We start from the raw sequence: 16,613 nt of genomic DNA, 5'->3' as shown, positions 1-16,613 counted from the left end.
AAAAAATGGCAAAAAAAACAAAAAAAGACAGAAAAATAGACCAATCATAAAGGTTAAGTTTAATTTATGATAATTTTAAAACTTATATTATGGTAATTATTACTAACTTAGTTTATTTTAAAAGGTTCCATTTAAATTTAACTAACTTTAATAGGATTATCATTTTAACGTAATTTATGATGATTTTAAAACTAATATTAAAAGTAATTATATAGAAAGCTTAAGTTTCACTAATTTTAATATGACTAACATATTAGTTTTAAGTACGTTATTAGTTTATTTATATATTTATGAATTTTTTTTATTTAAATCTGTTTATAGATAAATACTTATGCGTGTTGGAATATTGTGCACTTTCTATTGATTTTTGTATATTTAATTATATAGATATTTATTAATACATATGTTATCTACAAGTCTACAACTATCGCAAAGCATGTGGATATCTATTTGTATTCGTCTGATAATTAATAGAGTAGCACAGAATCAACACATGCCTTGTTTACTTCCACCCAAAATCCAAAAATTTTCAAAATTTTCCGTCACATCAAATCTTTAAACGCATATATAAAATATTAAATATAACTAAAAATAAAAAGTATATAATTACATAGTTTGATCGAAATTTACAAAACGAATCTTTTGAACTTAGGCCTTGTTTAGTTCGCAAAATTTTGGGTTTTTGACTACTGTAGCACTTTCGTTTTTATTTGACAAACATTGTCCAATCACAGAGTAACTAGGCTCAAAAGATTCATCTCACAAATTTCAGTTAAACTGTGTAATTAGTTTTTATTTTCATCTTTATTTAATGCTCCATGCATGCGACCAAAAATTCGATGTGACGGGGAATCTTGAAAATTTTTGCGAACTAAACAAGGCCTTAGTTAGTTCATGGTTGAATAATAATTACCACAAACAAACAAAATTGCTACAGTATCATAAAATTTTTTCACTCACAAACTAAACACGGCCACAAACAAATCATCAACACGGCCACAAACAAATCATCGGTACATGTTCAGGCATCTGCTCAAAAAAAAAAGGCTTCTTTCCAGCTCGGGAGCGGTCGCTGCGGGAGTGACCCCACCCGATCACGCCCCCCGCCTGTAGTATAAAAATCTCAGCGGCTTCCCCCACACGATTCGGCACTTCCACAGCCGAGAGCAGCAGCACGGATGAGGAAGCCAATGCCGGAAGGGGACGCTTCTCCCCAGCCACTCCGGGATCGAAGCAATCAGGTGAGACTCCACCTCCAACTCCTAGTGGTCGAATCGAAGCCCACTCACTCCTCGATCCATCGCGCGGTTCGCTGGGATCAACCGCGGGCGCTTAATTTTACCGCTGCTCGCGTTGCGTTGGGTTTTTCCCATTCCAATTTGGGGGGTGGATTTCTGGGTTTTCAACTTTTCATCATGGTTTCTCTGGTTCGTTGAGGGGTTTCTGGTTTTGTCGATGCACGCCTGCTTGGTGGGGGCGGGAATGGTGATCGATGCGGTAGGGTGGGGTACTGGCCGACTCGCTCCCGACTGGCTAATTTTGGTTTGGATGGCACGGGAGGGGGGTTTAGCGTCAGTGATCGCTACGGGTTAGGGTTTAGGCGATGCTAAAATTTTGGGTATTTTGGGGGTGCCGATTGCAGAATCACTAGATTGCTTCATCTCTGAGGGGTTTCCTCTTACTCGGGCGCGCCGCTTTGGTAGAATTTTGCTCTGGTGTCTAAGCGCCAGGTGTTCAATTTTGCAGTTTCGGTTGGGGACTGTACGCTTGCATCAGTTTTTGCCTTCTGCTCGTCTCGTCTCTTCACAACCTTGTGGTTTGCGGTGGGCGCAACTACTTGTTGCTGCAAACTCTTGCGGATACACATTATTATACATATGTGCCCAGTGGGGGGTGGGCTGTGCAGCACTTGTGCGGTTTAATTGTTCTGTTTATCACAATGCACAAGGTGTTAGTGTTTGAGCAGGTGTCAAGATGTTAACTGTTTTGCACAAAATAGTGTTTGAGCAGGTGTCAAGATTTTTACTACTTTGCACAAAATATCTCTAGGGGTGAGGGGTTTGAGCAGGTGATAAGATTTGTATATATTTATTTATTTTTGCTGAACCTGAATATAGAGTTTAAGCAGGTCTAAGACTTCAGGTTTGTGTGGTGAGGGTCACAGGGATTGCTATTTGATGCTAAAATGAGGACAGTACAATTGATTGTCCTTGTGTGGTGAATTTTTGGTTTGTTGTTTACGTGCCAATAGCTGAATTTTGTAATTTCGGTTGGCAATTGTACCTGCAATCACTTGTTGTCTGCTTCTTCTTACTTTCACAATCTTATGGCTTGTGGGTTGTGGTGGGTATAGGTTTTGTTGGTACAAGAGCTTGTTGAATATTGATGCTAGATGCTGTGTGCCTGTGAGGTTTGGAACAGTAGTGAATTTGTATTTAATTGTTTTTTGATCAGATACTATTGGTTTTACAAGGTCCTTGTACGATGATTACTTATGACAGTTTTCTGCACAATAACTTCTGTCCTTGAAATAGTGGTGACATGTATTTCTTTTCACTGCTGTTTTTGAGATTGTGATGGTTAATCCATTGGATTCATATGTTCTTGTGTGTCACATTGGTTGTACTCGTATTTAGTGTCCCACATGGTTCCTGAAGCTTATATTATAATTTTGGTACTCTTATCAGGATGAAATTGGATCTTTGTTGTGGCTTAAGAAGGCTGGTTATTAGGTGCTGAGGTAGGCATTTGACTTGTTGATTAAAACTGAGGGATAATTAGATGGTTGTATTTGGTCTAATTTGGGTCCACCCTTTTATCTGAGTACTTGATTAACTGATTGTTATGGCAATGACATTGTTTATTGTTTCAGTTTGATTTTTCAGTACAATGTTGTATGTTACTCTGCATAACCTTCATGAATTTGTTACATTGGAATGTTTAACTTGTGTAGTGATTTTGCTTGGTAACATGTCAGGACCAAAGGACTATCTATGCTCTTCTCCTAAGATTTACAATTGTCACATCCTTTTCTCTGTTGTTTGTTCTTTGTAAGAAGAGTGGACTGAGTTGTTCTTAACTTGGATGTTTCAAGTTGTTCCCACTTTGAAAATCATATTACAAATGTTTGGGACCTTTTACTTCCAGTCACTGTTGTATATGTATGCATTGTCCTCCATATTATATCTTAATAATGCAGTGTTATCTCTTTGATTTCACTGTATATGCTATCTCTTTGATTTCACTACATACCTAACTTATGTGCCTTGCATATTCTCAAATTTTTGTGAAGCACAGATGTTGGAAGGTGGGACCCATAATCTTGCAATGCAGACGAATCATCAGAATACCAAATATGGGGAACTTGCCCGTAATATCCGAGAAAACCAGCTTGGAGGGGTGATCTTTGGCTGCAAGCATGATACAATTGAAGAATGCTTCAGAAAACAGCTATTCGGTCCGTTAAGTGCACCTTTCACCTCTTGCTACGCCCTACTGATTTTGTTAAGATAATATGATATTATAGATTTTGTATGCTGATGGAAAATAAAATGCCTTGTTTCTAAATTATTGACTCAATTAATTTAACTTTTTGTGGAAGTTTCTATCTTGATAACATTATGATTCCTTATTGACTTGTTTAGTTGTTTTATAGGTCTGCCTTCAGTCCACTATTCATATGTTAGAAATGTCAAACCTGGCATGCCTTTATTTCTATTCAATTATAGTGACAGAAAGCTCCATGGAATTTTCGAAGCTGCAAGTCCTGGTGAGATGTATATTGACCCATATGCTTGGAGTAATGATGGTTCTTTAAGGACAGCTTTTCCTGCGCAGGTATCAAGATATTAAATATCTGTACTCCCTCCATTCCTTTTTGTTTAGTCGTCCTAGCATCCATGATACCAGACTTTATAAACTTGTACATTACATAAATATATGTTAAAATCTATCAAGACCGACTCTATCAAAAATATGATAAATAAAAGTATGCCCTTATTATATATTGATAGTCCACCTGGAAGACCATAAAAATGTCAGCAAATATAATAGAATGGAGTAGTTGGCACTGCTGTTTGTCCCATTTTGTTTACATCAGATTGTTTGTGTTTTTAAGGTTCGTATTTGCACAAAGACTCAGTATCCACCTCTACTGGAGAGCCAATTCAAAACATTGCTTGGTGACAACTATTACAACCATCACCACTTCTATTTTGAGCTCGACCATGCACAGACAAGAGCCTTGATTTCTTTGTTCAAATCACTTGCTCCTGCTAATCAAGTTCAAGCTGTTTCAAGCAAAAGGAATATTGCAGTATCATCACCACCAACTAGAATGAAGCTATCAGCTGTTCCTGACCCAAAGAAGGTCACAGCAAATTCTAAGGACACCAATCCATTTAGTGTTCTATCAAATACAGCCGCTCCATTTAACTGGGCTGATGATGTGGAAAGTGCTAGTAACACTGATGACAAGAAATCTGATGATTCAGTTTCTGATTTTGACAATTTGGGTGACAATCTTCTTCAAGACCAATTCAGTCCTCATTCAAATCCAGATGAGGTCAGTCAAACTTCCTCAGGCAAAACTCTTGGCCAAGGACTGGAGCTTACTGAATGCAATCATCCAGTTGTCAATCCTGTGAATGGTGAAAGAATCATAACTGATGGATCAATGCTTTTGAATTCACACAATGGTGCTGTGGAAGTTGATGAAATAGAGATTGAAGTTCAAAATAATCCAGGTGGTGGTGTTGGGATACAGCCAGAAAGACAGACTGTACTAGAAAAACTGAAAGAATTATCTTCCCTACGACAGCAAGCGGCCATATCTTCCCAGGATTGTACTGATTCTGGTTCAGATCAATGCGTACCTGATGAAAACCAGACCAACCCAAATCTTTCCTGTGGCCTGTTTGATGCTACAATGGAAGATAAAACCTCATTTGACGAGTGCCATGGAAATGCTGAGGTGACTATTGTTCCTTTTGTTAGCCTTATTTTATTTCAGTATTCAGTTTTGTTTCATAGAAGTGCCTTGCACAATTCATATAATCCTCTCATATTATCATTACATCCATTTATAGGTGATGCAAATCATCACTCATTTACAGATGAGAACTGAAGCATTGGAGAAGAAGCTGGTAACTTATTTCTTCTTGAGTAATAGAGATAAATAGTTTATTGATGTCCTCATTTGTTGTAAGGGATGAATTGCTGACCCTAAGGGTCTCTCGTTTTGGAAAACTATTACAATTTGTTGAACTAAAGAGGGGTGGTGCAGACCCTTAGAGTCACCAATTTGCACCCCTATTAGTTTGTTTGTTTGTTTGAAAGTAAAAAAACAAATGAACTCTTTTTCCATACAAACATCTATCCTGCCATTTTGTTGACTTGAGTGATAGAGTGATATGTCTGTAACACTCAAATTTCTAATTGTAGTGATAGTTGACATGGTTGACTATCACATACCTTTTAGTGGAAAACTATGTTTTCTTGTATGAACTATTTAGATCATTTTACAAAAAATATTCTAGCAATGCATGGCCTAACTTGTTTGGGGGAACCCCAACAGACTAAATTGGATAGCTATAGTTTTTCTTCCATATCTGCATGCCTTAGTGTTCGCCCCAGAAGTACCCATGCTACGAGATCTTTTAGTGGCATTACTTATTTTATTATTTATGCACATGGTGTCTCCATAGGATATTCTGATTATTTTCTGTTGTTTTCCAGATTGGGTCAGATAGAGAAATACTTTCGTTGAGGGAAGTAGTTAAAGACTCAGGAAGAAAAGTTCAGCAACTGGAATACCTTGTAGATGAGTTACAATTCAAATTTGACTCTTCGCTGTCTCTTCTTGGAAGCATGTGCAATACTCTAGCCAAGCCATCAATATTCCTGATTGGTGGTTATAATGGTGTGACCTGGTTATCATCTCTTGATTCTTTTACTCCTGAGAAAGATGCAGTCCTGGGTCTCACACCAATGAGTTCTCCCCGCTCATATGCATCTGCTGCTGTATTAGATGGTCACATATTTGCTGTTGGTGGTGGTGATGGCATGTCATGGTATAACACAGGTATACCGTGGCATCTGTAAGATGATTTTGTGACTTCTTTTGCATGAGCTTTCATCTTTAATTGCTTGTATTTACTTATCTCTGTTTTTTTTTGGGTAGTGGAATGCTATAGCTCGAGAAATAATGAGTGGACGGAATGCCCCTCCTTGAACCGGAAGAAAGGAAGTCTTGCTGGGATCTGTCTAAATGAGAAAATATACGCTATTGGTGGAGGAGATGGAAATGAAACTTATTCAGAAGTTGAGATGTTTGATCCGTACCTTGGGAAATGGATATGTAGCCCATCTATGCTGCTCTCTGTATGTTCTCAGCCCCAGTTGCATGCATAATTACCCAATTTGGTATTGTTTAACCTATTGCAATGTATTACTTGAATTTATGCTTCTAATCTGGAATATTTGGATTCTTATAAGTTCAGCAACCTTCAGAATTATGTACTAACAATAACAAGAGATATATGCATATGCATTTTAAGATGTGTAACATTGGTGCCTATTATGACAGTTCATTGCATAAATATTTACATGCCCTGCCTAGACTTTTGATGATATGTTCTAGTAGGATGGCTGGATGGGATACTGTATTACTGAAACAAATCTTTGAACCAACATCTTATTTGGGCTGCGTTATATTTCAGCGGTTTGCTCTTGCAGCGTCCGTACTAAATGGAGTCATCTATACATCTGGTGGCTATGATGGAGACATGTACTTGGAGTAAGATCTGTCACGATTTCCCTCCATGTTGTTACAATATACTCCAGCAAAATTACTTCAGAGACTAACAGTGACAAACATACTATACACAGATCAGCAGAAAGGTATGATCCAAGGGAGGGCTTCTGGGTCCGGCTTCCAAGTATGAGTACTAGGAGAGGATGCCACACCTTAACTGTCCTTGGAGATACCCTGTCAGTAATTTTCTCTGATACTTCAGACTTGCGCAGATAACTAAGAGCATCTTTTCTGAACAGATAGCTAAGAGCATCTTGTTCTTAAATCTTGGAAAGAAACTTAGTTGCAGTGCTGACTTGTTTTCCAGATATGCCATGGGAGGGTATGATGGGGACAAAATGGTTTCTAGCGTCGAGATCTATGACCCTCGTCTTAATGCCTGGAGGATGGGTGATCCAATGAACACCCCAAGAGGATATGCAGCTGCCGTTTATCTTGATGATAGCTTATTCGTAATTGGTGGCATGCAGTCCAGTGTGCAGATCTTGGATACTGTAAGTGATCGTGCTATACATATCTCTTATCGTTCAATTCTATGCTCTGTTCTGTTCTGTTCTGAAGATAAGTCCTCTCATTTGCTCTAGGTGGAAGTTTACAATGCAAATTCTGGCTGGTCAGTCCTTGGTTTTAGTTCTATTGGGAAGAGGTCCTTCGCATCTGCTGTTGTCATGTAATTGCTAGTCAGGAGTTTAGGGTTCACATCACCAAATTTTGTAACATGGCTGCCATTACAAGGAATGGTTAGCATAAATCAGGGTAAACAACCCTTCTGAAGCATTCTGGTCACCAACAGCGAGATACGTCAACATGGCGGTTCGAACTTCTACTTCTAAAATCCTCGTTCGCCGACTAGAAACTGCACATTCACCGCATTGTGTGGATGAACATTTTTGTCGGATAGGAACGCCCAAACTGATGGGAGTATAATGCAAAAGAATCTTTTGTATCGCGTTATTGCTTCTGTTTTTCTCATGAAGGTCTTGTTTGGATTTTGTCGGATTCATCTCAATCCACATGTGTTGGAGTGGATTAGGGTGGAATTTAGTTCAAGTTCCACTCCAATCCACCCCAACACATGTTGATTGATGCGAATCCGACTACATCTAAACAAGGTCAAAGTAGGCTTATATACATCGCAGTGCTTAAACCTTTGAAGATGGTCGAGCAGACTTTCAAGTTTGCAGGTTGCTCCAAACTGCAGCAAATGTTGCTGTTAGCTTTATTCAGCTACCCGTTCGTTTGAGTTTATCAGCCGAATCTGCTAGCCATTTAACAATGTTTTTCTCTAGCCAACCAAACAAACAATACGGGTAAACAAGTGTTTTGTGATTATTTATTCATTTGAGACGAGATCAACTAAATATATGCCAAGAAATTTAGGATTTGTGATTTGTCATTCAAATCACTCACAAATCGGGGTGCCTGCCTGCCACCGATTGTCAACTGTGGGAACATGGTTGAACTGTTAAATTCGAAATGTGGGAACATGGTTGAACTGTTAAATTCGAAATGATGTGGATGACCTTTTGTTTCCTTGTATCACTTCAAGTTGGCAGTTTTAGTTCTTTGAACTGCATGCATTACCTATTTATTTTATTCTTTACGGAAATCGATCGGTATCAGTTGATTCCATACTGGCGGCCAAACATTTTAAACTCATTTGCGTCAGATATTAAATTTTTCAGTGCCGTCATGAAGTTGGATAGCAGGACTGGACGTAGCTGCAAATTTAGGGCCTTAGAATGGGAACGAAATTTTTTGGGTGTCACATCGGATGTGTCGGAAGAATGTCGGGAGAGGTTTTTAGAAACTAATAAAAAAACAAATTACATAGCTCGTCAGGAAACTGCAAGACAAATTTATTAAGCATAACTAATCTGTCATTAGCATATGTGGGTTACTGTAGCACTTAAGGCTAATCATGGAGTAACTAGGCTTAAAAGATTCGTCTCGCGATTCTCAACTAAACTGTGTAATTAGTTTATTTTATTATCTACATTTAATGTTCCATGCATGTGTCCAAAGATTCGATGGGATGGATGAAAAATTTTTAGGTGGAGACTAAACAGGGCCTACTAAGATTTTCACAACCCCTCGTAGGTTGTTTTCACTCCTCCCAATTTCATTGAACTAATAAACCAAAGCATACATTGAATATTTTTGTTAGAGAACAAGGTTTAGATCTACATTTACACCTGGTACTACTTTACTTATGTTTACATCTAAGAACACAACGGTATTTGGGCGCCACCAAATTATTTATAATCAATATATCACATCACATAAGTAATAAGCTAAAATACTATAACTTTACTGCTGCAAACACTGTCGTTGTTCCTTGCGTTAAATTTTATTCATGTAATAACAGTACTTAATGCAGCCTAAAGAACTGCAAGCAGCTGCAGCCGCAGCATTCTCAGAGCAGGTACAATGATAAGTTTATAGCCAAGCTAATATTGATGTGGAGCAGAGAAGAGATGAGAGAGATGATAGCTTGGCTCTCATATAAGCACCAATCTAAACACAGATGCATAGATAGTGGTGGGCTCAAATAACAAGTGTTACGAGAAAGAATAGGAAAGAGAAAGATATTTTAGAGACAAGTATGAGACAATTTATTTTATAACTTGGCTTTAATCACTTTGCTTATGGCCAAGTACTTGGCTCTATTATTGACCTTGCTCTCAGGGCTTGTGAAAATATTTGTTTTAATTATTATAGCACTTTTGTTTGTATTTAATAATTGTTGTCTATTTATAAATTAATTAGACTCAAAAAATTCATCTCACAAATTATAGATAAACTATATAATTAATTTTTAGTTCTCTATATATATATCAAAAATTTTAATATAATAAAAAATCTTAAAAAAATTTGGAACTACAAGGCCTCACAAGGCCACTCTAGCCAGAGCGCACAGCTAGATTCCGGCTTTTCTGCCACCCCACGTGTCAATGATTAGTCACGTCCTCTGCGCCGCACCACCCCCGCCGTGCCCACCGGAGCTCGGCCGCAGTCACTGCGAGGTGGCCCCACCACCGCCCACCTCTCCCACACATATATAAGCCTCCCCGTCCTCCCCGTACACGACTCCGCCAATAATGCTCCGGGCACACACACGCAGACGCAGCGCAGCAAACGAGATTTAAAAAAAAAAAGCAGCACCCAAACGAAAACCCCCGAACCAGAGCGCGGCCGCAGCGCTTGCTTCGCTCATCGGAGCTCCGGCCACCTCGGCGTCGGCGCGGCGCAATCAGGTGCGGTTCCGGCCACTCCCCCAGCGCATCCAGCCGCTACATTCCTCCCCGATAGATCGCGCGCTCCGCGAGGTTTGGTTCCTCCGTACGTACGGCTCGCGGCGCATTTTGTTTTTCATTTTCCATTTCGGCAAAAATTTCTGGAACATGTTCGTGTTTCGTTGGGGGCGCGTGCGGGGGTTTAGCCCGTTCCGGTTTGTTGATGCGTGTGTGCTCGACGTGGGGGTGGCGGCTGGGAACCGAACGCGGTGGGATGGGTGGCCTGGCCTCGGTGATTGTGGTTTGGGTGGCTCATCAGTGTTAAGCGTCGTTGATCACTGGGGGGTTAGGGTTTAAAACCGAGGCCAAGGTTTTGGCTGTTGCGGGGTGGCGGGGTGCCGATTGCGGGGATTGCTAGTTCGTTGCGTTGTCTAGCTGTTTAATCGCAGTCAATCGCGGTGGTTTTGGTGGGTTTCTGGTTGGTTGTACGAGCGGTTTTTTTTTTAAAAAAATGAGAAATCCATGCAATTTTGGTGGGCAACTGTGCCTGCATGTAATTTAGTTACGTTTTTTCCGTTTCTTCGTTTCATGACTGGTGGTTGTGTGGGTTGTGGTGGATACAATCAGGTGGATTTTCTGTATTTTTCCATGCGGGCTGTACAAGATTTTTATTTGTACAAGAGCTGACCCAAAATTGGCTGCATGTGTGATTTGTGTCCCTTGGGATGTGGGAGCACTTGTGCGCGGTTTAATTGTTTTGTGGTGGCATGGTAACATGGACCACATTGCTTCTGTGTGTTCGTCCTTGTTGAAGTGGTGATGTAAGCCTATATTGACTTCAGATGTTCTTGTGCATCACATTTCGATCAGACTTTTTTTTTGTGTGTGTGCTCATGATTCGTAAGCTTGTATTGCAATTGTGGTCTGGATGGGGGTGGAATTGAGTCTTGGTTCTGGAAGGATGGTTAATTAGGTGGTGCATTGGGTATGCATTTGGTTCCTGTTGGAAGGCAGGGGATTAAATGCCATGTGTAGGAAATTTTGTTTCAATGGTTTCCTCAGGGTTGTGTGCTTGTTCACTGATTGATAATCTTTTTGACTGATTATGATGTCCATGGCTCTATTTTGCAACAAGATTTAGTTTCAGTTCAAATTTTTGGTACTTTTGTTGCTACTCTGCATAACATTCATGGTTTATTGAAATAAATATAACTTTCCTTGCAAATAATGGACTAGCAGTGGATTGTTTTGGTTACATGTTGGCATCAAATGGTTAATCTACATGTTACTTGCACTTCAAAAAAGAAAATGTTGCTAATGTTTTCAACCGTTTGACCTATGAAACCACTGATGGTTGTATGCTTTCTCTCCTCCAATTATGACTTAGAACCAAGTGTTATCTTATTGATACCATTGTATTTTCTTAACTGATGTGCTGCTTCCCATGCAACCAAAATTTCTGAAGGTCAAGCGCTTGAAGGGACCCACAATCTTGCAATGCAAGCAATTCAGATTCAGCCAAACAGCCAGCCTGGGCTCCAGATTCGTAATCTCCCAGTAAAAAAGCTTGGAGGGGTGATCTTTGGATGCAAGCCTGAAACAATTGAAGAATGCTTCAAAAAACAGCTCTTTGGTTCGCAACCACCTTCATAATTTTTAATTCCACAATTGGGTTTACAGTATCCTGTTTAGTTGTGGCACTATTATTGGGCTTGGTTTATAAACTATTTGATTTCTCGGTTTAATTAGACTGTTTTTTGTTTGTTTTGTCTCATAGGTCTTCCTTCAGTCCATTATTCATATGTGAAGAATGTCAAACCTGGCATGCCTTTGTTTCTATTCAATTATACTGACAGAAGACTCCATGGTATTTTTGAGGCTGCAAGTCTTGGTCAGATGTCTATTGATCCATATGCTTGGAGTAATGAGGACTCATTAACAACACCTTTTCCTGCTCAGGTATCAAACTTTTTAACTGATTGTTTGGTGGAATGGTTTAAACAGTTAGGTTTTCTCCATTCCATTTGTCTCAAATGACTGTTTCTACTTTTAAGGTTCGTATTCGCACAAGGACTCGGTATATACCAATGCTGGAGAGCCAATACAAAACAGTGCTTGGTACTAACTATTATGATCGTCATCTGTTCTACTTTGAGCTGGACCATACACAGACAAAAGCTTTAATTTCTTTGTTCAAATCACTTCTCCCTATTAATTTCAATCAAGTTCCAGCTGCTTCAAGCAAAAAGAGTATTGTTGTGTCTTTACCACCAACTAAAAGGAAGGCACCAGTTCTACCTGACCCAAAAAAAGTTAAAGCAAATTCAAAGGATATCAATCCATTTAGTGTTTTATCAAATGCAAGTGATGGTGTTCTACAAAACTGGGTTGATTCTGATGTGGAAAATGCTAGCATCAATGAAAATTCACACAGTGATACTGATGAGAAGGAATTTGAGGAGCCAGTTTCTGATTGGGAGGATTTGGATGACAATGCTCTGCAATACCAGTTTAGTCCTCATTCAAATCCAGATGAGAGTCAAAACTCCTCATACAAAACAGTTTGCCAAGGAATGGAGCTTCCTGAATGTATTCATCCAGTTGTCAATCCTGTGAATGAAGAAAAACACACCATGCTTGTACATAATGAGCATAAAGCTGCTGTGAGTATTGACAAAATAGAGAGTGAAGTTAATAATATCCCGGGTGGTGTTGGGCTACAGCCTGAAAGGCACACTATCCTGAAAAAGCTGAAAGAGTTGTTTTCCATACGACAGCAGGCGGCACTGTCTTCCCAGGATTGTGTTAATTCAAGCCCAGATCAATGTGTACCTGAAGAAACAAAGGTCAATGCAAACCTGTCCTGTGGCCCATTTGATGGCACTGTGGAAGATAAACCCTCCTTTGAGGAACACCGTGGAGAATTTGCTGAGGTGATCTATGTTATTCATTATGTTTGCCTTTTTTTTAATCGACACACTGTGTCTAGCCCTCTTACATTTTCTTTTTCATGGAACTGTAGTCCCCTTACATTTTTACTTTCCTCTGTAGCTCCGACAAATCATTGCTGATTTATCCAGGAGGGCTGAAGCATTGGAGAAAAAGCAGGTTTGTCATTTCTTCCTTGAACAATGGAAATGGAAAATTCGTTGGTGTATTCTTTTGTTTGTTGGAAGTGGAAAATAAATGAGTTTTTTGTTCCTAGAAGAAATAAACAATAAATAAATAAATGACTTTGCTTTCCCTATTCCGCAATTTTATTCACTGGGCAATATTTACCTTTTATAATCATGTTGATAGTTGATATGATTAGTTTAAGCATACCAGTTTCTTTCACCGAGAATCTGTAATGTTTTCTCTTGTATTTGTATGCACCATTTAGCTCATATCTACAGTGCCTATTTCATTTAGCTCATATCTACAGTGCCTATTTCTTGCATTTGTATGCTTACTGTAGTTTTTTCAAATCTGTTTGCCTTAGGAATCCTACCAGATGAATTTATGGTGGAAACTTTGTTGCACAAGATTTTCTAATATGTTTACGTTATTTTCTCAGAAAGGGTCAGATCAAGATATACTATTTTTGAGGGAAGTTGTTAAAGATTCAGGAAGAAAAGTACAGCAGCTGGAATATCTTGTAGATGAGTTACAATTCCGATTTGACTCTTCATTGCCTCTTCTTGGAAGCACGCGCAAGCCATCGATATTCCTGATAGGTGGTTACAATGGCGTGACCTGGTTACCATCTCTTGATTCCTTTTCTCCTGAGAAAGACACACTGATGGGTCTTGCACCAATGAGTGTCGCCCGCTCATATGCATCTGCTGCTGCATTGGATGGTCACATATTTGCTTTCGGTGGTGGAGGTGGCAACTCATCATGGTATAACACAGGTATGACATGGTTTTCATAATATGATTTCACTACTTTTGCATGACCTTTTCATTTTTTGTGGCATGTATTTACTTCTATGTGGTTGTTTTCTTTTGATAGTGGAATGCTATAGTTCAAGGAATAACGAGTGGATAGAATGCCCCTCATTGAACCAAAAGAAAGGAAGTCTTGCTGGTATCAGTCTTAATAGCAAAATATATGCTATTGGTGGAGGAGATGGAAATGAAACTTTTTCAGAAGTTGAGATGTTTGATCCATATCTCGGGAAATGGATATGTGGTCCATCTATGCTGATTTCTGTATGATCTCATCCTCTCTTTGCTTATACTATTTACCTAGCTTGATGTCTTCTAGGCTCTAGCCCATTACAACTTAGTGCTTGGACCTTGAGTCAGCTATGTTTGTATTCTGATTAACCTGGTGCCCTTAAGAAATAAGAACACATAAAGGGAATAACTTTATTTTTGTGTAAAGATACATAAGATCAGTTATGATGTGTAATTTTTCTCACTTTTTTTTATATACTTACAGCAGCATATGGTGTTCATTCTCTGTGTAAAGAATTTTGCTTCATATAATAATAATTCATCTGATCATTGCATCATTGTTTGCATAATTTGCCTAGATTTTTGTTTAATTGAGCGACAATCTATAGCTACTTACTCTTGTATCTTCACAATAATTTCTTACATCAGTTGTACTTATTAGAGTATCTCAAAGAGGTAAATAGTCTTGACACCAATATGCTAACTTTCTCACAATATATGTCACAGCGATTTGCTCTTGCCGTAGCTGAATTGAATGGCACCATCTACGCAACTGGTGGATATGATGGAAGCACGTACTTACAGTAAGGCCTCCTTAACACTTCCCTTCATGTTGTTACATGATATACAGTCACATAAGACAACAGAACTAAACTTAAGAAACACATTGTTGCATGCAGATCAGCAGAACGGTACGACCAAAGGGAGGGTGTCTGGGCCCGTCTTCCAAGTATGAGCACAAAGAGGGGATGCCATGCCCTAACTGTCCTGGGAGAAAGCCTGTCAGTAGTTTCCTCGTCTTTCTGGCAGAATTAAGCTCATCCTGGTATTGAATCGTGGCAATGAACTTATCTAGCTGTTTGCCCTGTGTTTCAGATACGCAATGGGAGGATACAATGGGGACAAGATGGTTTCTAGCGTTGAGATCTTCGACCCTCGCCTCAATGCCTGGAGGATGGGAGATCCCATGAGCACCCCAAGAGGATACGCTGCTGCAGTTACTCTGGATGGAAGCGCGTATTTAATCGGTGGCCTGAAGTCCAATGTGCAGATCCTGGATACCGTACGTAACTGTTGGCTCCTCCTGACAGTTACTCCTGACAACAATTTTACCTATGATAGATGTTGCCTGGCAAACCTGTGCTCTTTCCTGAACCTGAAGATGGTTCCTCTCTTCTGTCACAGGTGGAGGTTTATAACGCGAGCTCCGGCTGGTCAGCTCTCGGTTTCAGTTCACTCGGGAAGAGGACCTTTGCATCTGCCGTGGCCATGTAGTTACTGATCAGATCAGGAGGTTAACTAGTGTTAATAACATCAGGTTTAACATAGTTGCTGCCTTTCGCAAGGAATAGTAGTTAGGGTAAAGTGGGTGCCGATGTGTATTGTGTTTGGATCTTCATCAGGGTAAATCATCCGAATGGTATGGGAGACTGGGTACGTGGCCCGTGGATTGACCGTTGAACCCTCGCTGACTGTCAGTCTTGAGAACCCATGCATGCATTCGCTGTTGTATGCGTGCCACTGCCACGCCGTTGAACTTAGCTGTACTATCAGATAGATAGTGATACCCAAACTCACGGAGTTTAATGGAACAGGATAGAATGCTGTGCATGGGGTTTGTTGCTTCCTTCTTTTGGCCTTTTTTTTTTCAATTGGTGGTGGTGATGTTACAGCCGGTCGCGCTGTACCTTATCTGTGCTGAAACTCGGCCTCCAGGCTCCAACCACAGCAGGTAGTGAAAGTGCAAACCAAGCAGGCACATGCAACTGCTCTCTGCTCAGCATGATCTGGGGTTGCATCAGAGCTAGCTCGAGTGTGGTCACTGCGCGCGGTTATTCTGTTGACCACGCGTCCAGCATGATGCTTATTTGAAGGACCATGCCCGTGTCGTGTCAGGTGTCCGTTACACGTATGTTTTTTTTTTTTTGCAGACGTAATAAAACATCAGCGATGTGGCGCAAAGGGTAAGCACGTGGTGACGTGGCAAACGATGTAACCGGTAGCCTGTACGCCGCTATGTTTGTGAGTTCTGACGATGGCAAGCGATGGGGTTTGTTGCTTGTGAGTTCAGCAGCAGTTCCAGGCTCCAGATCGTGCTCCTTGACACTGACACGTACGCTCCAATGCTGCCACCGCGGTCTCCACTCTCCACTTCTCCAGTGCTGCGAACCGGGAGTCGAACTGAAAACTCGCCGTTATAATTAGGAAAAAACCCTGAACAGTAGAGCCACCAGCCAAACTAGCTGAATTCTCTCCATGGTCACGTATAATACATTACACGAACAAACATATCCTAACATTCATACTTAGGAGTTTTTTTTTTAAAAAAAAAGAAGTAAAACTATGCATACAAATAGTGCATCTGTAGATATGTATTGCCACAAAACTTTAAGATTCAAACTC

General features: G+C 39.9%; 2 protein-coding genes across 4 annotated transcripts; both read left to right on the top strand.

Annotated features, from left to right (window-relative positions):
• On the top strand, positions 1,133–7,786 carry LOC8071219. 2 transcript variants are annotated; one of them, XM_021447697.1, is made up of 12 exons: positions 1,155–1,241; positions 2,688–2,740; positions 3,298–3,457; positions 3,656–3,837; positions 4,118–4,972; positions 5,088–5,144; positions 5,737–6,082; positions 6,182–6,381; positions 6,720–6,796; positions 6,889–6,990; positions 7,122–7,308; positions 7,399–7,786. In XM_021447697.1, exons 3-12 carry the CDS (start codon positions 3,298–3,300, stop codon positions 7,486–7,488), a joined length of 2,256 nt encoding a protein of 751 aa, XP_021303372.1. In that variant the 5' UTR covers positions 1,155–1,241; positions 2,688–2,740; the 3' UTR covers positions 7,489–7,786. The 2 variants fall into 2 exon arrangements, with proteins under 2 accessions (XP_002440672.2, XP_021303372.1); XM_002440627.2 differs by lacking the exon at positions 2,688–2,740 and having other exon boundaries at positions 1,133–1,241.
• Positions 9,927–15,838, top strand: LOC8071218. Of its 2 annotated transcripts, none has more exons than XM_002440626.2 (11): positions 9,927–10,071; positions 11,516–11,683; positions 11,828–12,009; positions 12,105–12,983; positions 13,102–13,158; positions 13,607–13,943; positions 14,044–14,243; positions 14,718–14,794; positions 14,891–14,992; positions 15,087–15,273; positions 15,396–15,838. In XM_002440626.2, exons 2-11 carry the CDS (start codon positions 11,548–11,550, stop codon positions 15,483–15,485), a joined length of 2,247 nt encoding a protein of 748 aa, XP_002440671.2. In that variant the 5' UTR covers positions 9,927–10,071; positions 11,516–11,547; the 3' UTR covers positions 15,486–15,838. The 2 variants fall into 2 exon arrangements, with proteins under 2 accessions (XP_002440671.2, XP_021303371.1); XM_021447696.1 differs by having other exon boundaries at positions 9,927–10,143.

Source organism: Sorghum bicolor, chromosome 9, assembly GCF_000003195.3.
Source record: "Sorghum bicolor cultivar BTx623 chromosome 9, Sorghum_bicolor_NCBIv3, whole genome shotgun sequence".
Classification (NCBI taxonomy): Eukaryota; Viridiplantae; Streptophyta; class Magnoliopsida; order Poales; family Poaceae; genus Sorghum; species Sorghum bicolor.
Note: the sequence above shows the minus strand (reverse complement) of the source record. Positions and strands in the feature narration are given on the sequence as shown.

Bases quoted from the DNA above. Each gene is read 5' to 3' on its own strand.
- LOC8071219 (XM_002440627.2), top strand. From the start codon at position 1,179: ATGAGGAAGCCAATGCCGGAAGGGGACGCTTCTCCCCAGCCACTCCGG. The intron at 4,973-5,087 runs GTGACTATTGTT...ATCCATTTATAG, and splicing joins AGTGCCATGGAAATGCTGAG to GTGATGCAAATCATCACTCA. The intron at 5,145-5,736 runs GTAACTTATTTC...GTTGTTTTCCAG, and splicing joins AAGCATTGGAGAAGAAGCTG to ATTGGGTCAGATAGAGAAAT.
- LOC8071218 (XM_002440626.2), top strand. From the start codon at position 11,548: ATGCAAGCAATTCAGATTCAGCCAAACAGCCAGCCTGGGCTCCAGATT. The intron at 14,244-14,717 runs GTATGATCTCAT...TATATGTCACAG, and splicing joins GTCCATCTATGCTGATTTCT to CGATTTGCTCTTGCCGTAGC. The intron at 14,795-14,890 runs GTAAGGCCTCCT...TGTTGCATGCAG, and splicing joins GATGGAAGCACGTACTTACA to ATCAGCAGAACGGTACGACC.